Raw genomic sequence first — 24,674 nt, forward strand, 5'->3', positions numbered from 1 at the left:
CGCCGCCGCCAGCCCCGTCCTTGCCGCCGGCCCGGGGAGCGCTCGTCCGCGCCGGGCAGCGTCGTCGTTGCGGCCCCGCGGCCATGGCCACCAAAATCGACAAGGAGGCCTGCCGCGCTGCGTACAACCTGGTGCGGGACGACGGCTCGGCGGTCATCTGGTGAGGCACCGTCCCGCGGTCGGCGCGCCGGGCTCGCCGGGGCCCGGGGGGGCTGGGCCGGCCTGGGGCGGGGCGGAGTCGGGGCGCCGCTGGCGGTCTCCGCATCCTCCGGACGGACGGACGGACGGACGGCGCGCAGCCGGCGGGCGGCCGAGCCCCGCGCCCCGCGCCGCCGCCCGCGCTGACGCGTGTGTGTTGCTTTTTCTCCTTCCAACGCAAAGGGTGACTTTTAAATATGACGGCGCCACCATCGTCCCCGGAGAGCAGGGAGAGGAGTACCAGCGCTTCGTCCAACAGTGCACAGGTACGGGGCCGCCCCGCGCCGCCCGCCCCGCGCCCGCGCCCGCGCCCCGCGCCCCGCGCCCGCGCCCGCGCCCCGCGCCCGCCCGGCACGCAGGAGCGTCGCCCCTGCGGTTCCCTCGCTGAGCTTCCCAGCCTCAACGCAGGCTGCTGCTCCCTCCAGTGCTCACCCTCACCCACCCTGTAAACGCACCCCTCCCCGCAGAGGTGCGGGGCCAAACCGGGACTGCCTGGCGGAGGGAGGCGGAGGGGCCGGCCGCGGCCCCGCTGCTCCCAGGGTCACGGCCTTGCCACGCCTGTCATCCTAGCTGCTCGGGAGGCTGAGGTCTGAGGATCGCGGTTCAAAGCCAGCCCGGGCAGGAGCGTCTGTGGTTAGACTCTTAAAAGACTCCAATGAACCGCAAAGCAAATAACTAACCCTCGCAATCGAACCCGGAAGTGGAGCAGAGGCTCTCGTGGTAGAGAGTGCAGAAAAATCTCTGGGATAGGGCCCAGGCCCTGAGTTCAAGCCCCAGTACACACACACACACACACACACACACACACACACACACACACACACACACACACACACACACACACACACACACACAAACACGTGTGCACCTGCGCGCGCACACACGAACCAGATACAAAACAGGGTGTGCTCCTGATTCCATTCATGTGAAATTCTACGAAAGGCAAACCAGTCTATGGTGTGAAGTCAGAATAACTCCTCCTTTGGGGCTGGTAGCAGGAGTGGGGTGGGGTCTTGTGGCAGGGTGTGTACTTAGGTACGTGGTCATCAAGTCAGGCACTTAAGATTTGGGTGTGCTTTGCACTTCCTGTATTGTGCAGACCATGAAAGGACTGTGATCCCAGTGCTCAGGAGACTGAGGCTTGAGGATCATTAATTCAAGGCCAGCTTGAGCTCCATTCCAAGTTTAAGGCTAGCCTAGGCTACTTAGCAGACCCTGTGTTAAACTGACATTCAAACAAAATCCTTTAAGAAGATTAGAGACTTCCAATCCCAGTCCCTCCCCCTGCCCACCCTCCCTCCCCCCAACACACACTTACACACTTTCTAGTCTTCAGCTTGGGAACAAACTCAGACAAAGGCGGGTAGCCTGGAGGCTGGGGCGTGGTCTCTGAGCAGATGGTGTGAGTTTGGACCCTAGAGAGGCCACTTCCTAGCCGGTTGGATTGAGCACGTGACTTGCCCTCTGAGATGTTGGTTTCCTCGAGGGAATCTCCTTGAGCCACAAAGGTTGAAAATGCTGAGCACGGTACCTGTGTGAACCTCAGTGTTGTTTGTGAAGTACAAAATTATGCTGAGACCATGTAGCTTTTTTTTTTTTTTTTTTTTGGTTGGTGGTGGGGCTTCAACTTGGTCTGGGTGCTGTCCCTGGGCTCTTCAGCTCAAGACACTCTACCACTTGAGCCACAGTGTCACTTCTGGTTTTCTGCTGGTTAATTGGAGATAAGAGTCTCACAGACTTTCCTGCTCAGGCTTTGAACTGCGATCCTCATATCTCAGCCTCCTGAGTAGCTGGGATGACAGGCATGAGCCACAAGTGCCTGGCCATTGTGGCTTCTTTACCCCCCATCCCCACCCCCGCTGTGCTGCTACTGGAGCTTGAACTCAAGGCTTGGGCAGTGTCTCTTGGCTTTTTCACTCAAGGCTGGTGCCCTACTGCTTGACCCATAATAGCTTCACATCCAGCTTTTGGGTGATTAGTTGGAGATTAGAGTCTCATGAGCTTTCATGCCCTGGCTACCTTTGAACCACAGTCCTCAGCTCTCAGCCTGCTGAGTAGCTAGGATAACAGGGATGAGCCACCAGTACCGGGCCTTAACTGCTTTTTAAATGGAACCATAGTATACATTTAGTTCTGCTCAAAGGCTATTTATAAAATGTGGACTCTATGCTAGGCGGTGTTAGGATTTGTGTGTGTGTGTGTGTGTGTGTGTGTGTGAGAGAGAGAGAGAGAGAGAGAAAGAAATGTTCCCCTGACTAAACTTTGACCCTGGGAGTTGCCTCTAGACATTCATTCATTGCTTTTGTAAATAATTGGCCTAAACTACCAGAAGCATAAAGTACTATAACACCTCAGTGTTGAAGCCACCCGGCTGCCTTGTGGACTTGGCAGGACCGGACTGTCCTGCAGCCCCTGCCTCAGGCCTGTGTGAGCCAGAGTCCTCCCGCCGCTGGTGGGACCGTGTTAGTGAACCCGACAAGTGCATGCTCCTAACTTCTGTGGCTAGGGTCAGGGCTGCCAGCTTTCCTCCTCCCAGGTCCAGCTCTTTCCTGCCATGGATCACTCGCTGTCCCTCCTCCAGTGGACGGTGTTAGGCCTCTAAGGCTATTGTTTGCTCCACTTAGGGGACAGAGTGACCAATACAGAGAGAGCAGCCTGCCGGGAGGTGGTTTCTTCCCTGCGGCCAAGGCTGTGGCTTTCTGCTCAGCCCCTGCTCACTATTCTTGGGGTCAGGAATAGGGAGTGTCTGGCAGGGCATGGGGACTAAAAATGCTCTGTCTGCTGTTTGTTGGTCCTTGTGAATGGGCCGTGGGATGGGAAGGCTCATCCGCTTCAGCGAAGTCTGCTTTCTGTCCTCCAGCCATCTGGTGACAAATGCACAGGAGACATCTGCTCTGCTTCTCCCCCTGCTGTGTCCTCACACTCCTGGGACTGGGGGCTCAGAGCACCGCACCTGCGGTACACCTGCCACCGCGCAGGACCTGGCTTACATCAGTGACGCCTCAAAACCAACTGGGAGGGGTCCCTCCTACTGGTGTGGAAAGTGAGGCCCAGAGAAGAGGCTAAGTGTTATAATCACACAGCTTAGGAAGTGGCTGAGCTGGGACTTGAACCTAGGTGGGCCCATACTCTCAGGACTCTAAGGAAGCAGCTCAGGGTCTTGGCTCCAGTGGGCTTGTTTGCTGATTTGCAGGATGTTTGCTCAGTGATGATGTGGGGGAAGGCCCAGGTTCCTGCCTGAAAAGAAAGGCGTCTGCCTAAGGGGGCTCCAGTGTCCATTCATCTTCGCCTGAAGTGCGGTGATCTGCCGGGAGGCAGCACCTGGGGCCTCCGTGGTGAACCGCACAGCGGGCTCCTCTAGTTCCCTCAGCCCCTCCTCTAGCAGTGGCCTGCTGCTCTGAAGCCCCCAGGCCCTTGTCCCCTCCCTTAGCTGTCCTCTCCACCTCCCCTAGTGGACTCCAGAATGGACAGCACACCAGCTGCCTTCCCTGGCTTCCCCGACCTCTTCCTGTCTCTGACAGTGTGTGCCCCCCCCCCCCCCCCCCCGCAGGGCCTGCCACTTCTTCCTTCCTTCTTCAGTAACTGCTGTTGCTTCGAGCCCCATAGCTGAGCCTTCCTGCTGGGGAGACAGCAAGCCCCTTTTCAGTAACTCCGTTCTTGGCCTGTCTGTGGTCATGTGCCAGTCCTTAAACCAGTCTGGAGCATGTGCCTGTCCCTGGGTAGGCAGCCCCTACCCAAGCCAGCAGACCAGGCTGGGGAGAGTTGCTTGAAAGGGAAGAAGGGGGCGCAAACCCCAAACTGGTGTGTCTTCCCTTCGACTGTAGCTCCTAGGTCTGCACTTCCTTTCTTGTGTCTGTTGTCCCCACCCCCACACTGCTGGAGGAAATCTTCCTGAAGCAAATCATTGCTCAGTAAGGTGACACAGAAGTAGAGTGCAGGGTCAGAAGGCAGCAGAAAGGAGCCGTGGGGAGAGGGTGGGAGGCTGCAGGTCTGGGCTGCCCTTACCTCCTCCCCCAGCCCTGCAGTGTGCATGGAGTCAGGGAGCATTGCCGCGGAGGTGGGGACAGGCTCAGGGATCTGTGCAGTCTTGCAGAAGGGACTCCCAGGTCACACAGGGTGGCGAGGGTGTTGCTTTTGCACCATAAGGATTCTACATTCTTTGCAGAGTACTCTGAAACCAAGACCAGAATGCAAAGCCGAAAACTAACAACCCGATTTCCTCCACTTGGAAATGTGTCCGTTTCTTCTTTGGTGCAGTCTTTGTTCCGTGTTTATGCGTGGCCGCTCTGCGGGGCGCTGTGGCGTGTGTAAGGGCGCTGTGGCGTGTGTAAGGGTCTCTGAGAGGCAGAGGGGCGTCCCCTGTCCCCTCCCCGCATGATGTCTTAATGTCAGCACCCAGGGTGTGTTGCCCATCCACTTTTATCTGTATTCTTGACATCTTTTTGTAGATGCATTGTCTGATTCAAAGTAGGATCGTGAACCGCTGCGAGCCAGGTGCCCCACCGTTGTTAAAGGGAAGCCTAAGCCTCTTTCCCACCTCTCATTTTCTTCCGCGGACCCTTTACAGCCAGCTCTCCCCAGCAGTGTTGCCCCATGGACGCCAAGCCCTCTGTAGGAAGCAGCTCACTCTGAGAAAGAATCCCGGAGTCTGGGAATGAGGCCAGTTTTCTGGTGCAGATTTGGTTTAGAGAAGGGTGGAGGAGAAAGCCGGTCTTGCCTGGAATCTTAGCCTGTGCCATGTGTCCGTGGCAGGTTCCTTAGATTCTCTTTTAAAAAATTGTGATATGGGGGAGGTGTCTGGCCGCAGGTGTGGCGCTCAGACCCAAGCCTCAGAAAGGAGGGACTGAGGTTGTGTCTAACAGCTCATCCTTGAGATCTGGTAGGGGTAGGGTACCTCTGTCTCTTCCCTGTCAGAGTAATTCTGCTGAGCCAATGAGGTTGCATTGGGGCTGACGCAACCCCGCCCCACTGGGTGAACACATGACCAGACCTGGCCAATCAGAGCAAAACATTCCCTCTGCTAACTGCTTAGCTGGGGCTGGGCTCCTATGACTGCAGCTGGTCAGGTTTGTTCCAGGAACCTTGCACAGTTGTTGAGAAAGAGTGCTTTTATCTTTATTTGAGATTAGATGCCTCACAACTCCGAGACCTAGCCTAAGGTCTTGTGGAGATCCGGTCCCACTAGCCTGAAGCTCTCTCCTGGACTGTTTGCTTTATAGCCTGAAGCTCTCTCCTGGACTGTTTGCTTTCACAAGCCATTTAACTTTTCTTAAAAAAAAATTAAGCGCAAGTTGGGAGCCGGTGGCTCACGTCTATAAACCCAGCTACTCAATCTGAAGATGGTCCTTTGAGAGAAAAGTCCGTGAGACTCCTGTCTCTAATAAACACGGAGCCCAAAGCGGTACTGTGGCTCAAGTGGTAGAGCGCTAGCCTTGAGCAAAGAGAGGCTCAAGGACAGCACCCAGGCCCTGAGTTCAAGCCCCAGAAACAGAAGAAGAAAAAAAAAAAGCAGAAATGCCAGAGATACATGGAGAGGGTGCTGATCTTAGAAGAACCGGGTCCTCTGTGATGGGAGGCAGGTCTGGAGAGACTGACCAGTCCCTGCCGCCTGGCATAGATGTTCAAAAGAAAGACCACACACACACACTTCTCACTGACCCATGCTCTGGTCCCCAGGAAAAATGATAAAGTGCCCTATCACAGGTGTGGGTAATGGCCTGGATGCCAAGGGCTGAGAGCACAGAGGTTGGGTTCTAAGCATGGCCCGGCTGTGGTTACGCAAGAGGGGCGCGTGTTCTGCATACAGAGGTACTGTGTGCATGCATAATTGGTGATTTTCTGTGTAAATGTGAGTACTTGGTGGTTTGGCTCCTGAGTGACTTTTCTCTTGCAGCTACAGTGGATTTTGAGAATTTAAGTGAAAGGGAAAGAGAGAGACACCTCTGTGTGTGTGTGTGTGTGAGAGAGAGAGAGAGAGAGAGCCGGAGAGAGAGAGAGAGAGAGAGAGAGCCAGAGAGCACAGATCCAAAGGGAGCTTTCCATCTGACAGAGCTCTGGACCTGGAAATGTAAGTTTTTCAATCTTGAAGACATCTTCTGAGCACGAGTTTTGCCTTAGCGATGATGCTGGTGTGTTACTTTAAGTGGTACCCAAAGGGTCGTGAGTCATGACCTTTGTAGTTTGGGCAGGGCTGTTACCGACAGGAGGCCCTGAGCCTCCGCAGGCTTTGTGGGGTCACAGATGTTTAGGCTTGGTGACAGCACTTTTGGTCCATGGCTTGGTGATGCTTGCCTTGCCTCCGTGTGTGTGTGGCTTGTCATCTGAATGGCTTCTCAACACGTCGAGCCCCTTGTTCAGGAGAGGCCTCTGTTTATCCCAGCTGAACTAACATTTGGCCCCTCCAAACTCCTGGGGGGCCACCAAGCTTTGGAAACCGTATTAGTGGATTTGAAGAGTGTTATGAACACCTCCTCCCCCTCCTTTCTTCACCCAGAGCATGGAGACCCTGGCCTGGGTCCTGGTGATCTAACTGCCAAGTTTACTGTCAATTCTTTTGTCTTTATTCCTCTCCACCTCCCTTCCTCTGGTGTGGGTCAGTGACATGGTCTGCTGAAAAATTGATGTCCCCAGATGGGTGCCTGGGCTCACACTGTGATCCTAGCTACGTAGGAGGCTAAGATAGGAAGATCGCAGTCCAAAGCCAGCCAGGGCGGGAAAAGGCTCATCTCTAATTAGCCACCAGAAAATTGGAAGTGGTGCTGTGGCTCAAAGTGGTAAAGCATTAGCCTTGAGTGAAAGAGCTCAGGGACAGTGCCAAGTCCCCTGATAGACCCGCCTAAAACACTGTGATGTCTCCTACTTCCCTCCTGCTGTTCCTGCTCGGCTGGAGGACTTCCCCTCTGGTACCTCTTCCTCTGCTGTCACTTCCTTCCTGGGCTCCACCCTTGATGAGGGCCCTGTCTTCTCTAGCACATGGGGTGGAGCAGCCACGAGCCAAGACCTTTCCCAAGTGCTGACTTCGGCCCTTTCCCTGACCTGGTGACCTGGAGTCCAGGCCCAGGGGACTTCCTGAGCCATCTTCACACCGTGTTGCCCCAAGAGTGTTCTGTGGCTCTTGCATATCCACAATTTTTTTCCCTCCATCATGGGGCTTGAACTTTGAACTTTGGGCACTGTCCCTGAGCTCTTCAGCTCAAAGCAAGCACTCTACCACTTGAGCCACAGCACTACTTCCAGTTTTCTGAGTGGTTTATTGGAGATAAGAGTCTCACGGACGTTCCTGCCTGGGCTGGTTTTGAACAGAGATCCTCAGATCTCAGCCTCCTGTGTAGTTAGGATGACCGGCATGAGCAACTAGCGCCTGGTTACATCCACATCTTGCTTTTTTTTGTTTTGTTTTTTTTTTTTTGGGTCCAGTTGTGGGGCCTGAACTCTGGGCCTGGGCGCTGTCCCTCAGCTCTTCAGCTCAAGGCTAGCGCTCTACCACTTGAGCCACAGCACCACTTCCGGCTTTTTTCCTTTTGCTTATGTGGTGCTGAGGAATCAAACCCAGGGCCTCAGGCATGCAAGGCAAGCGCTCTACCACTGAAACACCTTCCCAGCGCCTACATCCACATCTTGTACATCCTTTCACAACAGGTCTGGGCCAGCCGATCCTCCCCCATGTCCACTGGACTCTGGTCTCCTAGGTGATGTAGGGTTCTGTGGGTACTGGCTCACGGCCTGTTCCGCGTGTGAGGAGTCACAAGTCCCATGGCACGCATGACAGACATCTCCATGGTGATAAGAGGGACGGGGCCGCCTCCTGCTGGTGCTGTCAGCAGCAGAGCAGGACTTTGGACCTGAGTCTCTGTGCGATGCTCCCAGCTTTCCTTGCGCTGTTCTGTCCTGTCCTCCCCTGCCCTGGAGGGCTTCTACACACCTGTCCAGGCCCAGGGTGAATGGCCCCTCTGCTCAGAAGCCCCCTTAGCCTTGCAGCTTGTCCGTGTGTGCGAGGCTGTGCGTGTTTTGTTGACTCCCCATGGATGTGTCACTCTCTGAGGCAGCCTGAGTCACCCAAGGCTAGATGATCAGAAAGCTGGTGCACGCACGCTCTCTTGATCTCTGGTTTGAGAAGACAACCTGGACTGCATAGGTTCAAGTCTCAGCCTTACTACTTCTGAGCTGTGTGACCTTAGACATGTTCAGCCTCTCTGTGCCTCCGTGTCCCTGCGGGAAGAGCGGGCCTCTGCCCACGGCCCTCCCTCGTGGCCTGTTGAGGTGAGCGGCCACAGCTACCTCTGTGCACCCCTTTCCTGTTTTCTTCCTGGCTCTGGTCTTAGGTGAGTGTCTCAGCCGGAGCAGGGCTGGGACGGGTGTGGGTCACGTGTGTGGGCGGTGGGCCTGGGAGGCGGGACCTGGGGAGACAGATGGAGGGAGGGCAGCGCGGGGAGCATTTCACAAGCTGGTATTGCCCCAGGCCTGTGGGACGAGGTGCTGGCAGACTGGGTGGGAGGCTGGCCACACTGCCAGCCACCCTCCACGCGTGTCCCCATCCCGGGGTGAGGCATGGGGGGCTGCGGGGAGGCGGCGCGGGACCCAGAGGCTCTCTACATCAGCTGGCTCTTCACAAGGTCTCATCCCGGGCACGCTCCCGTCCCAAGAGCCAAGCTCAGGAGGAAGCCAGGCTGTTCTGTTCTCCTTGGGACACAGGGAGATGGATTCTGGTCCAGTGACCTGGCCGGGCACACAGACAGATGGAGGAATGATTGCCCTCCTGCACCGGAAGCTGCTTTCCCCTCGGGCAAAGCAATAGCCCCATGGCCCATTCAGCACTTGGGGGCGTGGCCCCGGCGGCCAGTGCTGGCCTTGGGCCAGGCCTCTTCCTGCAGAGCAAGCCCTGCACCCCCACTTCATTTTCTGCACTTGGCTTCCAAGCTCTGCTCTGGACCTCTGCTGCATGGGTCCCCAGAGGCCAGTTTCCGAGAGCCGGGATTTTATATTGGCATTTAATATTTCATGTCTTCATTGCATTATGAAATTAGCCTGCCATAGATTCCCCTCCTCCTCCTCCTCCTTTTTCGCTTGTACTGGGGCTTTAACTCAGAGCCTCCTGCTTGCCGGGCTTTGCTGGTTCTGCTGGTGTTCTACCACTTGAGCCAGGAGCCCTCATGCCCTTTTTCTTGGTCTCCTATACACTTCCTTGATGATATTTAATGACTCACGGTGAGGCTTTGAGCCAACTCTGCTCAGGTCCTCGTGTGAACCTCCTGCTGCCTCTCTGACCCAGTCCCACCCAGACCTTAGAACTTAACCAGAAGTCTCCCTGGTCTAAAATCAGGTGTCTCAAGACAGCCCTGCTAGAGGTGCCTGGGGGGCTCATCCTGCCCTCCTCAGCTTCCAAAGGACCTGCAGTCCTTGGCTTGTGGCCCCTTTCCCTGTCTGAAAACATTGGGCCAACTGAGCCCTTGCCTGTCTCCAGCCCCGCTTCCAGTCCTGCGGCGTGCACTTTGCTGTGTGAGGTGGAGTGGGCAGGTGGCAGGGGTGAGCGCGGGGACATTGTCCTGCCTGTCCGTGGACTCCTTTAATCCAATGCTGTGGGCCTTACGATCATACCCCTTCTCTGAGAAGGAAACTGAGGCTCAGAACCAGGAAGCCTTTCCCCTCTCACCTGCCACCCACTGTGGGTGGCACCTAGTAAACTCATTGCCCTGACAGCCTCCTGTGTGGGAGGTGGAGGCTGAGACTTGGATGTTTGTGTTGGTCGATGTGTGGGGGTCAGTAGAGGGGCAGATAGTGAGCTGTGGGGTGGACTGGAAGCTGTAAGGCTTCAGGGAGATGTGCGTGTGCCCTGTCCCGCCGTGCCTGGGCTGTGGGGTACAGGTGGAGAGACCACCCCGGCCCTAGAGTCCAAGCTCAGAGGGGAAGGTCTTGGGAAGGCCTCTGGGCTGTCTGCTGAGCGGGCACTGCGGCCCAGGTACTGCCTGGGTGCTGGGGATGAGTTGTGCTGAGCCTTCAAGCTCTTACTCTACAGTGATTATAAACAAGCTGGGCTGGCTACGTCAGAGCTGGAGAAGAGCCAGTCTTCAGGGTTGTCCATGCTTGCCTGTGTAGTTGTCAGCACCCCTACTGACACAGCTAACAGGGCCCCTTTATCCTCAACCAGGGAGAGCTCCTAATCATCCTTCAAGACCCAAGTGAGACATCACCTCCTCCACCAAGTCTGCCCTGGTCACAGCCCCAGGGCAGTGCTTATTTCCTTCTTTCCTTGACATTCCCCATAATTCCCAGTTAACAACCATTACAGCACTTGGTCGCTGCTTTCCTGTGTAGACAGTAGACAGGTTGGAGGCACTGGGGTTTGAACTCTGGGCCCCCCACTTGCTTGGCAGGCCCCTCCCACTTGAGCTGCACATTCCCAGCCCTTAGACTTCACTTTTGGGGTAGAGATTGTATCTTATTCCCTAAGCCCCCGGATGGCTGATTGCTTGTCAAAGACTGACTGCTGGCCAAACTACAAAAAGCAGATACAAGAATACAAAAGCAGTGCACACCTGGGCTGTCAGTGCTCCGGCAGTCTAACGCGGAATCCCTCACAGGCCACAGAATGTGTTCCTGTGGGTGCTGCTAGGAGGTCTTCCGGGTCCTGGAAGTCAGAGGGCGGAGTCAATGAGGCGGCCTGACTTCCATTTAAGGAAGTGAGCATAGCCATCTGGAGGAAGTGTGGGTGCCTGGTCCTGGGAAAGCCTTGCTCAGTAGAATCTGGGTATTGGGATCAGCTGGCCGGGGCCTCAGGAGACGCTTTCTTTTCCTCTGGCTCTCCTCTACTCCACTTTCTCCGGTTCCCTCTCTTAACTAGGGTAGCTGGGTCACTGGCTTTTAATGAGAACTCAATTCGCCTGGAGCGGCTTGGGAGTCGCTGCAGCTCTGGGGGGCGGGGCCAGGCGGGGCTGGGACCGTGGGACCCAGGCCTCCACATACACACACAGCCTCCGAGCCACAGTGTGAACAGGGCTTTCAGTTTTGGGCGAGGAGTTTTCTTACCTATTTTTAAAAAGATCGTCTCAGCAGTTGAGTGGGACAGGCAGGGTGCTCTTTGGGGACAACTAGAGAGAGGGGGGGGGGGTTGTGCAAGCCCTTCCTGCCATCAGCCTCTCCAAACTTCCAGCCAGCCTCAGACTCACCCTGCTAAGCCTTGAGCCTCTACCACCCCTCCTCCTCCTCCGCCGCCCCCCTCATCCCCCCTCGAAAGGACAGTCTCCTTCCCAGGACCGGCCCTGAAGGCCTAGCCGGCCCTGAGCTTGGCCATCTCAGAGCTGTCAGATTCTTTCCACTTCCTTCCACGCTCCAGGAGCTGCCTGGGGAAGCTGGCGACTCAGCTTTTTTTTGGAGTGTGGTCTGCTTTTCCCCTTCCTGCAGCTTGTTTGCATAACTTCTCAGAGGGGGTGGGGCTGGGGGGGGGGGTGCCAGGCCAGGTCAGCCAGAGAGCAAGCTTGAATCCTGTCTCCTCCAACTCTGCAGCAATTTCCTCCTGTCCTCTTCCTCCTTTTGTCTTGCAGAAATGATCCTCCTGGAAAATATAAAATCATCCCCTCTCCCTCCCTCCCTCCCTCCCTCCCTCCCTCCCTCCCTCCCTCCCCCTCTCTCTCCCTCTCTCTCCCTCTCTCTCCCTCTCTCTCCCTTCCTCTCCGTTGACCCACAGACCACATCTAGGGTGTCCATGACCCGCCTTGTCAGCACTGGGGTCACTGCACAATGTGGAGAGCCCCGAACATGAGGCCCTTGGTTCTGTCCCCATGCTGACAAAAGCAGAAAGAACAGACCAGATGTGCTTCTAGCTTAAAAGATCCCGAGTCTGTGGGCTTCCCTCCTGTCTACTTGTTTGTCTTTCCATCACGCACACCTCGAGTGTGTTTTGTGCACCCAGAAGAATCATTGTAGAAGTGCGGCAGGGTCGCACCTGACCCGTCCCTGGTCACCAGCCAGGACCGGCTTTGGGCCAGCACACGATGTCTGCTCGGAGCCTGCATCCTCCGGACCGAGAGCTGAGCTGGCCCCCCTGAGCCATGGTGTGTGCCCTTGGAGAGGGGTCCCCTGCGCCACGTGGGACGGTGCAGAGGGCCAGGCCTCCTCCGGCGGGGTCACCCTGGCCTGCGGGCGCTGTGACACGGGCTCGGCTGCAGCTTTTCCGTCTGGGCTCAGCTGGCGCTCTGTCTGGCCCAGTCTCTGTGGGTAAACATTTGTAAGCAGAATGCCACGCTGGGATTTTTGGAAATGTGTCGGTCAGCAATCTTGGTGACCAAACCATTGTCAGATAAGCACACTGCCCCAGACAGTGCTCCTCCCCCAGGATGACTTTAGTGATGTCAGCCTGTGGTTCTGGAAGCTTCCCAATGCCCTTGAGGCGTGTGACTGGCTGTACAGCCATCTTGTGGCAGATCTCGGGCTGGTACTGAGGATGCAGGGTTAACTGGGTGATGGCCTGTGGGTGATGCTGGGAGGGATGTGCTACTCGGGATAAGCAAGGCCGTTGGAAGGGGCGTGGAGCTGGCAGAGCAGGGGGTGGCTGGTGTTGCCTGGAGGAGCTGGCCAGTGCCCAGGGAGGATGAGGTTGGAAGCGCTGGAGCGGCGGGGCGTCCCCTGTACCAGAAGGCCCCGCACTTTGGCTGAGATGAAGTTTGGGGTCTCCAAAAAGCTCCTGCCAAACCAGTGCCCGGAACTTTCCAACAGCAAGGGACGGACAGGCTGGGCCCACACGCTGCCCCTGCGACTCTGGTCAGGGCTGGTTCCACAGAACTGGTCACCCTGGAAACACCAGCGCGTCCCTAGCCTCCGAAGTCCACGGGAGGCATCGGGAAGGGAGGCCTGCCTCCCTCCCATCTCAGCCGCCATCCAAACACTTCCACTTCTCGGCAGGCTCCGGGACCCCAGCGCTCACAAGCTCAGGGGCTTCCCGTCCCAGGCACCTCTACATGCTGGGGCATGTCTCCCCACCCCAACTCCTTACCAGCCACAGTGGGGCTGTTTCTGAGATCAGGTCTAACTTTGGGCTGACTTTGAACCTTGACCCTCCAAATCACCACCTCCCCAAGTAGCTGGGATTATAAGCATGAGCCACCATGCTTGCTGGGCCAGCTGCATCTTCTGGCTCTCTCATTTCATCTTCAGTTTGGCTGAAGAGGGCAGTGTGGAGGCAGCCAGTGTCCCATCAGGGAGGGGTGGAGAATATCACGTGGCCGCTCCTGGCCCTGGAATGTTCTACAGCCACAGCAAGGATCAGACTGCCGACACGCTACTGCACAGTGAACCTTGAACACATCACGCTGCAGGAAAGCGCTCCCTCCCAAAGGCCACGTGCTGTCGATGTCCTTTGTGAGACTTGTGTGTAGCAGACAGCTCCACAGCGACTAGAATGCTCTAGAATTAGATGGTAGTGCTGTACTGTGAGTCCTAGAAGCCATGGAATTGTGGCCTTTACGTGGTGGCTTTGTGCCGTTGACTTTTTTCTCAGCTGAGGAAAAGGATGAGAAGTGAAGATGACCGAGTTTTCTGGGGGAGGTCGAGCAGGCTGAGCTTTGGGAGACCGCCCCCCCCCCCCCCGCCTCTTCTGTCTCCTGCTCTCCCCTCTCCTTCCCCTGCGAGGCCAATATAAGCCTGGGCTGTGTAGTGGGGCCTGGGGCGCCTTGGAAGCGAGGCCTCCAGGCTAGAGAAAGGTTGGGGGGCTGTTGGAGGGGACAGGTTGGCTCCCCATTAGACTGAGGGACTGCTGTCCTCGAGCGTCCATTGAGATGAGGGGGAGGGAGGGCGCTGTGGCCTGCCTGCCCTCAGGTGGGGGCCGTGGGTCTGCTGTTACCATAGGACTCGCTAGGACTGGGAGGGCATGGAATGCCCTGGAAGGGGACTGTAGGAGGGATGGCATCTTGATTAACATACGCACGTGCACATACAGGCCCATCCAGCGCACGCGTGCACACACACCTCTGCGTGTGTCCTCTGATCTTTGGCGTCAGCACAGCTCAGGAACTACTCTGAAGTGTAGACGCCAGGACCCACTCCAGCTGGCTGAACCGGGGTTCTGGGGTATGCCAGGAAGACTCCCCGGGACTCAGTCCACAGAGGCCTGCCAGGCTGGCATCGCTCTGCAGTGCCGATGGGGCCACCGGTTCCCCAGGCCTGACTGCAGGGCTTTGCAAGCCGCTGGTACCTGGTGAGCGACTCCAGTGCTGTCCCCAGAGCCCAGCGTGCACCCCCAGCGGGGCTGCCGTGGCCTTGCAGACTGGGTCCGGCAGTGTAGCGCTCTGGAGAAGCTGAGCACAGTTGGGTCGTTGATTGGCTGATTGATTGATGTGTGATTGGTGGACTTCTGCCTCCCCGCCTTCTCTCTCCATCTTTTCTGGAGACCGGCCTCACCGTGTAGCCCAGCAAACACTCGGTCTTCCTGCCTCGTCTCCTGAGTACAGAGGTTACAGACATATACCACCATGCTCACCACGTTATGCGATTTCCTCAATGAATCACAGAATTCTGTGGGAAAACAAGGGGTCTTTTTTTTTTCTTCCATATATATTTTTTATTGTAAAAATACTGTACGGATGGGTTACAGTTACATGAGTAGGGTAATGAGTACATTTCCTATCAATCATTGTCACCTCTTCCTTTGAGGTGGGAATAGAAATCCATGTAGATGAGAGCTTCTCAGCGGGTGGCTCTGCCCTGGGGACATCGGCAGGTGTCTTTGGGGGCTCCTGACACCCCATGGGTGAGGACAGGAATACAGCTCCATGCCCTCCATGCAGGGCAGGCCTGCCACAGGAAGTGTCCAGCCTCAGACACGCATGCATGCGCACACAGCTAAACACACAGGTACACACATGCCTTGTGATCATCTCAGGGCCACCTTGGGGCGGGGGGTGGGGATTGGAGCCCCTGAGCCCAGGGGCTTGTGGCAGAGATGAAAACGGTGTGTATTGAATCCAGACGTAAATGTAAACCAGTGGAAGGAAAGGCCCAGAACCTCAGAGAAGAGGCTACGGGAGATGATAGCACGGCCTGCCCAGCGGAAGGGGGCAGAAATGCCAGGGGCTTGTGGTCACTCATAGCCAGCTGGCCTTGCTGGACCAGGGCCACCTCCAGGCCCAGGGAGGACACTGCCTGTGTTCCCCTCGGACCCCATGCCCTACCTGGGGCGTGGGCATGGACACACGCATGCACTCACGGATGCACGCACGGATGCGTGGCAGCCTCCTCCCTGCCATCCACACTGGCTGTTCCCAGACTGCACCCTTGTGGCTGTCACGGCTCCTCCCCGGGGACCTGGTCTTGGGCTGTCTTCAGTGAACCCCGCTTTCCCCTTGTTTGGCTTCAGATGACATCCGGTTGTTTGCCTTCGTGCGGTTCACCACCGGGGACGCCATGAGCAAGAGGTCCAAGTTCGCGCTCATCACGTGGATCGGCGAGAACGTGAGCGGGCTGCAGCGTGCCAAAACCGGGACGGACAAGACGCTGGTGAAGGAGGTGGTGCAGGTAGGGGGCGCTCCTGGGCCCTCCTGGGGGGTCAGGCGCTGGTGAAGGAGGTGGTGCAGGTAGGTGGCGCTCCTGGGCGCTCCTGGGGTGGCCCGCCCCAGGGCCGCGGGAGGCGTAGGAGGAGGCTCATGGTCAGAGGCTGGCCCTGGGGGAAAAGAGAGACCTTCCCTGAAAAATAGCCTAAAGCAAGAAAGGGTGGAGGTGATGGCGTAGGTGGTAGAGCCCCTGCCTGGCAAGTGAAAGGCTCTGAGTCCAGATCTCAATACTTGGGGGAAAAACATCGTAGGTTAGTGATGGGGTTATGTGCTAGCCAAAACCTGCAGGGTGACTAGAGGTGATGAAAATGTCCTGAAATCGCCCGTCATGACTGTCCCTGGCGTCTACCTACAAAGCACCAGACGTGAAAAACAAAGCAGCGATGTTCAGTGTAACGCCTGGATTGGAGTCAGAGCAGAGGGTGCTGGGATCCGACGGGACGTGTGCTGCTTCTGGCTTCTATTAAAGCCCAGCTGTGGTGTTGAGGTGTTCACACCAGTGGAAAGGGTGTTCACCCCAGCGGGGAGGGTGTTCACACCAGCGGGGAGGGTGTTCACACCAGCGGGGAGGGTGTTCACCCCAGCGGGGAGGGTGTTCACCCCAGCGGGGAGGGTGTTCACACCAGCGGGGAGGGTGTTCACCCCAGCGGGGAGGGTGTTCACACCAGCGGAGAGGGTGTTCACACCAGTGGAGAGGGTGTTCACCCCAGCGGGGAGGTGTTCACCCCAGCGGGGAGGTGTTCACACCAGTGCAGAGGGTGTTCACCCCAGCGGGGAGGTGTTCACACCAGTGGAGAGGGTGTTCACACCAGCGGGGAGGTGATATGGCGATTGAGTTAATCTCTTGCAACTTCCATGTACATGACAGTCTTCCAGTGAAAACTTAGTATAAAAATTCTTGCCAGACGCCGGTGGCTCATGCCTGTCATCCTAGCTACTCAGGAGGCTGAGATCTGAGGATCACGGTTCAAAGCCAGCCTGGGCAGGAAAGTCTGTGAGACTCTTACCTCCAATAAACCACCAGAAATCCAGAGGTGGCACTGTGGCTCAAGTGGTAGAGCGCTCGCCTTGAGCTGAAGAGCTGAGGGACAGCGCCCAGGCCCAGAGTTCAAGCCCCATGACCAACCAAGAAAAAAAATTTTCTTGTGGCCTTGTCATAGCTGTGGTCCGCCCTCCCGGCCAGCTCCTCCCGCCAGGCCGCTGGCCGCTGGCCACTGGCTACAGGGCTCTTTAGTGTGCATCGATTGTGGGGTGGGAGAGGGTGCAGGAGTGAGGAGGGCCGTCCTGGGGCTTGAACTCAGGGATTACTTGCTGTTCCTGAGCTTTTTGCTCAATCAAGGCTGGTGCTCTACCACTTGAGCTACAGCTCTACTTACAACCTTTAGGTGGCCGATTGGAGATCAAGAATCTCACAGACTTCCTACCTGGGCTGGATTTGAACCACGATCCACAAATCTCAGCCTCCTGAGTAGCTAGGATGACAGTGTGAGCCGCCGGCACACACGGCTCTGTGGTATGTTTTAGGTTCCTGTTTGGTCGGTGCTGTGACGGCAGTGTCTGGTGACTTGGTGCTTTTCTCTAGCAGAGTGTCCCCTTCCCTTCCCCAGTGCGCGGCCGGTACCGATAGTTCTCCTGCTCTTGGCTTCCAGCTAGAATTTTTATTAAAAAAAAAAAAATGTTCTGAGCACATGGCAAAGCCCCAGCTCCGCCCTCTCCTCTGTCTGCCTTTTGGAGAGTAGGTTGGAAGGTTCCAGAGTTCACAGCCTGGAGACCACTTTTGAAGGCGCTGCTGCCTGGCCGAGCGTGGTGGGCATTGCAGCGGCTGTCAGCATCGCTGCTGGACACTGAACCTGCGCCCCTACGTGGGACCTGCTGCATCCGGCTTCCCGCTCCCCCAGGAGGCCTCCCCCTCCCCCTCTGCTCCTCCGCAGCCCTGTGCTGGAGGGAGAGGAGCCAGAACGAGGGGTGTGGGGCTTCTGGGAGCTGACCAGTGTGCAGTCTTTCCAACCCCGTAGCTCTCCTTTTCTTTCCACACGTACAATGGTCATAAAACCTAATAACGTGTCATTTGCCATTTTAACAGTTTTTGACGGCAAAGCTCTGTGGCACTAGGCCCATTCTCAGGGTTGTGCAGCTACCTTCACTGCCTAGCTCCAGAACTTTCCCACCCCTACCCAGGCAACCTGGTGGAGTAGGGGGTGGGGGAAGGGAGTCTCCAGGGCTCCAGTCAGATCTAGAACTCTCTGATTTGGTGCCAGGGGCCTGAGACGTGGGTGGGGTGGGAAAATGGGTTTCCAGCGGGAACCTGAGGTGGGAATTCTAGTTCTAATTGGTTTATTTGCAAACTCAAATGAATGGAAGCAGAAAGGGCTTGGCGGCTCTGGGGACTGGGAAGCGTGGGGTTGGGCTTTAGGTGTGGCTGATCCAGGCTCCAGCAGACTTGCTGTCTTCTTTCAGTTCTGCGTTTCTCCGGGGTGGGCCAGGCAGCCTCTTGCCAGCGGATGTCCATGCTGCGGTGATGCCTCTAGGTCTGGAGCCCAGGAGAGGCCTCCTCCCTCAGCCTCAGCCATGATTGGCTGCTCAGCTCCTCAGTGGGCCAACACGTGCAGCGCTTGATGCATGCTGTCTGCCAGGGGCTCAGGAGGGGAGGTAAAGTGTTCCCAACACTGGCTGTTCCCGACAACGTGGATGAACAGATCGGGCCACACACAATTAGGGCTTCCGTGGATGTTTGAGGTCAAAAATGCAGGGGCCTGGACTGTAGGCAGTTGCTTGGATGTTCAGAGGGAGTGCTGAGCCGGGGTCAGGGGCCTGGGCCTGTGGCCACTGCCCCTGGCTGGGTTTGGCCCGCAGCTCCGCCCAGAGCGAGCTTGCGCCTGGCCTTGTCCCTCGTTGGGTGCCAGGTGAGCCCGGGTGCGGGGGTCGCAGTGTGAGGACGGCGTGCAGGCGCCGTCCTGCTGCGTCCGCAGGCTCGGGATGGGCCAGCAGGGCACAGCCTGCATCTCACGGCATTTGACCCCAAGGCCCCGGCTCTGCTGCTCTATTGCTGTCATACGTTACCCTTTGATGTTTACTGAGACCTCATACGTTACTGGAGCCGCTTCCTGTGTGCTGCTACTCCGCCTCTCACGTGCCGTCCCAGACGCTGCGGGTTAGGCCGAAGCTCAGCTCCTCACCCTCTTCACCCGAGACTCACGGAACTCGGCTCTTAACCCACGGCCCTAACAGCTGACCCCCACGGACCCCAGGTGTCCTTGTGTTTTGTCTTTTCAGTTTTCGGTGGTACTGAGGTTGACCGCGGGCCTGGGACGGGCGAGGTGGGCCCTCCACCGCACACCTGAGCCTCAGCCCATTTTGCCTTGGTTATTTCTGAGCTAGGGTCTCCCTCGCATGACCGGGTCAGCCTGGACTGCTGTCCTCCTGTTTGGGCTCCGTGGTGTCGCTGGGGATGACATGTACTTAACCACTTCCGTCCTGGAAACTTTTCTTCCTGGGCTGGTCTTGAACCCCTGACCTCCACCTCCCAAGTACCTGGAATTATGGACACTGAAGAGGCTTAGTGTCCTTACACAGACTGCTGTGTGCCACGGGGCTGGAGGACTTGCTGCAGCCCTTCTTGGGCTTCTTTGCCCTTGTGCCCAAGCCAGACAACCCCCACCTCTGGGGCTGCTGGGGGGGGGGCGCAGAGCCGAGAGACACGGCGGTTCTTACTGGACATAGTGCTCCCGCGCGCGCGTTGTACAGCACATGCTTGCTCGCTCGCTCTCTCTCACACACACACGAGCATTGTGCACACATTCACACTCACACAGGTGTGCCCAGATACACTCACATGTGCACACACACACACTCAGCAGCACAGAATGGTGGGACAGAGTGGAAGGGCCTGGAGGACCCGGAGCTGTGGCCTGTGTATGGCGGTCTCAGCTCAGCCGTGGCCTTATCTTAGGAAATGAAAGGCTAATATGCTAAGGGAGGACTCCGTGAACAAACGTGTGTGTCTGTGCCTGGCGCTTGTGAGCAGCTTGGTACACATTCATACCTCCCCACACACTCAGGTGATGTTCTCCGTGGCTTTGACCGCACATGGCTTCTCCCCGTGCTGGGAAACGTGACCTTGAGGGGCCTCCTGTGCAGTATGTCTTTTAGGGGGAGGTGCAGTGACTTTTTCTGTTTTTTACTTGAGATGAAATCCATTTTCCTTAAAACTAACATTTAAAATGGAGGGGTCAGTGGCATTTAGTGTAGTTGTAGAATTGTGCAGGAGACAATCTTACATGTAGCCCAGACTGGCCTTGAACTTGTCACCCTCCCACCTTGGCCTCCTGAGTACTGGGATTACAGTTGTGTGCTACCATGCTTGGATTCAAGATGATGACGTGTGTGTGTGTGTGTGTGTGTGTGTGTGTGTGTGTGTGGCTGCAGCAGCAGTGGTGGTGGTGGTAGTACTGAGGACTTGGTGCCCGCTAGCTGGTGACTTTTATGGTACTGGCTTTGGACTTAAGTAAGCCTTCTAATTGTGTGACACTGGCAGCCACAGCCCGCAGTTCTCATCTCTAAGATGTAAATAATGCTGATCATCCTGTTGGGTATTTTTCAACAGTTTTAATTGGTATAACACGATTAATTTGTCCTCTAGCTCAGTGATTTGTAGTAAATTCGCAGAGTGGTGTAACTTTCACCACATCCAGTCTTAGCACCCTTGGTCATTTCCTGTTCCCAGCGCTTGGTTGCCGCTGATCTGAGTTGTCTTTACAGATTTGCCTTTTTTGGGCATTGCGCATGTGTGGAGCTGGGCAGTAGGCAGCCTTTCATGTCTGGCTGCTTCTGCTCTGCGCTGCTTGGGCGCGTCCGCGTTGTCAGAACTTCCTCCTTTGGGGGCTTCGTAGTACTTCACAGTGTGCATAGGCCTTTTTTTTTTTTTTTTTGGTCATGGGTCTTGAACTCAGGGCCTGGGCACTGTCCCTCAGCTCTGCAGCTCAAGGCGAGCGCTCTACCACTTGAGCCACAGCGCCACTTCCGGTTTTCCGAGTGGTTTATGGGAGATGAGTCTCATGGACTTCCCTGCCCGGGCTGGCTTTGAACCGTGATCCTCAGATCTCAGCCTCCCGAGCAGCTAGGGTGACAGGCGTGAGCCCCCAGCGCCCGGCTTTGGCTACTTTGAACTCAGGTCCTTGAGTGTGCAAGGCCGCGTGTGGCACGGAGGCCCGCCCTCCCGGGCTCGTTAGGTGTGTAATTTTCTAACTCTTGTCGACGTGTTCGCATGCTCGGCAGCTTTCTCTGTGCTCTCTGCCATCCTCCTGAAGTTGCTTTTATTGGCATCTCACCTTGCTGTGTGCCACCGTGGCTCAGAGCTGCCTCGTGAGGCACACCCTGCCTTGCTGTTCAGGCCAGCGGTGTCCACGCGTGGAGGGCTGGTGACCCCCATATCCCTCCCCCCTGTGGCCCTGGCTGTGGTGTTTGTTGAGTGAATACCAACACATATTCCTGCAGTCACTGAGTATGGCTGGAAAGGCCACGTGCTCGCTCCCAGGCTGAGCAGGGACCTGAGCCCCGAACCCCTCAGGGCAAAGGGGGCAGAGCCTGTGGCAAAGGCCACACTGGCTGCTTGAAACCCACCCGTGGGGCAGGGGCTATAAAGCCCAGCTTTTCTTCTTGGTGGTAGGAGGTTGGGGCCGCCCCGCCTGCCTTCCTGCCCTTTCCCCTCACCGCTCCTCCCCCAGGCGAGATGGGTGTTGTAGATAGGAAGTTGAGTCACACCGAGTGGAAAGGGACTTGCCCCAGGTAGCCCAGCCAGGAAATGATAAAGCTTGCCGGGGGCCCATCATCTCCACGGCCTGAGACACCGCCCGGCGTGTCCCCCCTCAGCCTCCAGGCGTGTTCTGGGCTGGAGCGTGCACTGCTGCCAAGTTTTCATTCCGATCCATTGTACGCATCTCGGGCGCCAAGACTTCCTGTGGCGTTGCCTAGCGACGCTGGGGCCGCCCCTTCCTCCTGAACCCAGGCTCTGTGTCTCCATGTTTCCCTGCAGAACTTTGCCAAGGAGTTTGTGATCAGCGATCGGAAGGAGCTGGAGGAAGATTTCATCAAGAACGAGCTGAAGAAGGCAGGGGGAGCCAACTACGATGCCCAGACCGAGTAGCGCAGCCCCGCCGCCCCTCCAGAGCCTTCTGCCGCCCGTTCCTGCTCCACAGGGGGGGACCGCCTCGCTGCCAGCCCACCAGCCCACCAGGGAGAGAAGCCACGAGAGGCCACGCCCACCCATGTCGCACCCCGAGCCCCCCCCAGCCCCTCCTGGCCCCGCCGTACTCCCGTTCACGAAGCTCACGAGCATCTTTCTTGGATCACTCTTTGTCCTTTCCCCTCTGCGTCATTCTAAAGGAAACGCATGTGGATGTCACAGACACACATCATCAGGCTCAGATGTCAGGGTCTCCCGTGGACCCTGCTTTCCCTTCCATCTCTCGCGCACTCACCGTGGCCACCCAGGGCCAGGCCCGGATGCCACCCTGGGCCCCAGGGCAGCGTCCGCCGACTCCAGCCTCATGAGATCCCCTCCTCCCACCCTAGTCCAGCCGTCAGCCCAGACCTTCTAGAATTTGCTTCAGGTTGCCTACGCTCCACATCCAGCAGGCAGTATTGCCCAGTGAAATTCAGGCCTGGCTCAGACTAATAAACGGTAAACATTTGCCTTAAAACTTGCCCGTCGGCGGCACAAGGTGTAAAACCACCCTTTTGGTGGACACCCGGCCTCGACGCGGCGGGTCCAGTGGGGGGCAGCGGAGCCTGGCAGGGTGAGCCTGACACCACGGCCGGCCCGCCAGGAGAGGGACTTGAAGTGGAGAAGTCCCTCGGGAGCCGGGCCCAGGGGCCCCGCTAGCCACCACCCAGGCTGTCTGTGGTGTGAATCCCGGGCCCCCCCATAAAGTGAAAAGCAGAGCTTGGTTTTGCTTGTAAAGAAAGATGAGAGTGGCTTGGTTGTTCAGGAGCACATTTTCCTAGTTTCCTGGGTGTCCCCGCTCCTTTTATTTGGGGGAAGAAAACGTACTGTACTGTACTGGGGTTGTGACGATCATCTCTGGCATTCAAACGGTTTACAGAAATAAATGTTTTTCAAAAAAACCCAGAAAGGTTTGATTTCTCTTCCGAGTTTCTGTACAGTGGAAACAAAGGCATCGGCCTTGTGTTCAGATTTGACAGTCACGCAGGGAGAGGGGGGCCCACAGGGACCTGGTAGATTCCCTGGTTCCTGGCAGGCGCGCCACCACTTGACCACACCTCTAGCCCCTTTTCTACGTTAGCCATCTTTCAGATGGGGTGAGGCTGGACTTGGACCCCAGTTGTCCTGAGTTCTCGGCCTCCGGCCTAGCTGAGATCACAGGCTAACTGGGATTACAGGCATGCGCCGCCACACCCAGCTTGTTGATGGAGGGGAGGAATGGAGTATCTCACTAACTGGCTTTGGTGATCAGCCAGTGTCTGAGCAACAGCCGGGTCTGGCCTTAGTGGCCTTCTGGAAAGCTTACCCCGCATGGTCCATGCCCTCCACAGTCCCTGCCTTGCCTGGGCTGTGGCTGAACTGCTCAGCTCTTCCCTGGGAAGCCTGGGGCCCTGCCCTGGCCTCCCAAGTCGGGAACCTGATTGGTCACTGGGGATCTGTTTGTTTCCCAACCTTGCCCTTCTCTCCAGGGTGCTAGCATGCTGATGGCTCTCCAGGGGTTATGGGGGTGGGGTGGGGGGGTCATCCCGGCCCACTGTGCAGGCCCAATTGGGCAAAAGGCGCCCCTGAGGGTGGACACCCTCCTAGTTCCCCATTCTAGAGAACCACAGAAGAGAGATAAAGAGAACCAGGAAGGTCAGCCAGTGACTCACAGGAACAGGAGCTCTGAGCTAACTGCTTCTTGAGGAACCTTCTGGAAGGTGGAGTGTGCCAAACAGTCCTTCCTAGAAGCTCGATGGTTCCATGCTCTGGGACCTGTGAATGCAGCCTGACTGGGAGAAAGGGAATAATTAAAGATCATTCTGGGCTTCGGGTGGCCGCGCACACCAGGCTGATGTCCGAGGGTCATGTGAGGCTGAGGGAGAGGAGGGACCAGCATGAGGACAGGCAGGGAGAAGGGGACATGAGCAGAGGCCAGGCTCCCGGAGCGAGGAGAGGCAGGAACTGCAGGGTCTGCAGCCGGGCCTGCGTCTCCCCTCCTCTTCCTAGCCACGTGGCGTCGGGATGGAGACCGCCAGCTGTGTGCAGCTGCAAGACTGGCACCCGCCACCTGGTCTCCCTCGCTTCTCCCTCCGGGGAGCCCGTGTTCAGTAAATGATGGGGGGGGGTGAGTGGCAGTGAGCGGGGCTTCCCTCGAGCCCCCAGACCCGGGCAGAGGCCAGGGGCTTCGCTCTCATTCCTGCCACTGCACCTGAGCCCCGTCCAGCCCCTTTTCCAGGGATCTGAGCACGGTGGTTCTGTGGCCTTTTTAATGATCTGTGGGGTGTTGCGATGGCCACGGCCCCCCTGTAGCCCAGCCACCACGGGGCTAGGTCCACAGGCTCAGCAGATGGCAGGTGTCAGACTTTAGTCCCCTCTGAGCAGGGCCAGCGGGGCAGGTGCTCCCCAGAGGCTGAGGGTGCGGTGGGTGGGTCTGGGATGGAGCCGGAGGACGGGGCTCGTCTGTCTCCCTGGGCCAAGGGGCTGGGAGCACACTGGGAACAGTTTACCAAGAGAGCCAGGGCAGGCTGATGGCCTTTCCTTGCCCCTTGGCTCTTCCCCAGGATTTCCCATGTGGATGTCACTCTGAGGCTGTGGGAAGCGCAGGCTGGCAGCCACCAGCCCTCCACCAGATTGTGCAACACAGGTGGGTACCAGGGCAGCTGGGCGATGGGCACAGCAGGGCCCGGGTACTGTACCTTCAAAGCAACTCTCCCGAGGCTGCTTATGAGCATGCACAC

The 24,674-nt window shown here is 57.3% G+C and overlaps 1 protein-coding gene across 1 annotated transcript; it reads left to right on the top strand.

The window, feature by feature from the left end:
• Cotl1 (coactosin like F-actin binding protein 1) lies at nt 1-22,860 on the top strand. The gene is made up of 4 exons (XM_042671452.1): nt 1-160; nt 382-464; nt 15,542-15,699; nt 21,766-22,860. The coding sequence occupies exons 1-4, from the start codon at nt 84-86 to the stop codon at nt 21,874-21,876; spliced, it is 429 nt and encodes a 142-aa protein (XP_042527386.1). The 5' UTR covers nt 1-83; the 3' UTR covers nt 21,877-22,860.
• The last annotated feature ends 1,814 nt before the right edge of the window (nt 22,861-24,674 follow it).

Source organism: Dipodomys spectabilis, unplaced genomic scaffold (genome assembly GCF_019054845.1).
Source record: "Dipodomys spectabilis isolate Male_0828 unplaced genomic scaffold, ASM1905484v1 ptg000628l, whole genome shotgun sequence".
NCBI lineage: Eukaryota > Metazoa > Chordata > Mammalia > Rodentia > Heteromyidae > Dipodomys > Dipodomys spectabilis.

What these genes read in the sequence shown, in the direction of transcription:
- Cotl1 (XM_042671452.1), top strand. Translation starts at nt 84, where the DNA reads ATGGCCACCAAAATCGACAAGGAGGCCTGCCGCGCTGCGTACAACCTG. An exon ending in GACGGCTCGGCGGTCATCTG is followed by an intron (nt 161 to 381) that starts GTGAGGCACCGT and finishes TCCAACGCAAAG; the next exon opens with GGTGACTTTTAAATATGACG. An exon ending in TGGTGAAGGAGGTGGTGCAG is followed by an intron (nt 15,700 to 21,765) that starts GTAGGGGGCGCT and finishes GTTTCCCTGCAG; the next exon opens with AACTTTGCCAAGGAGTTTGT.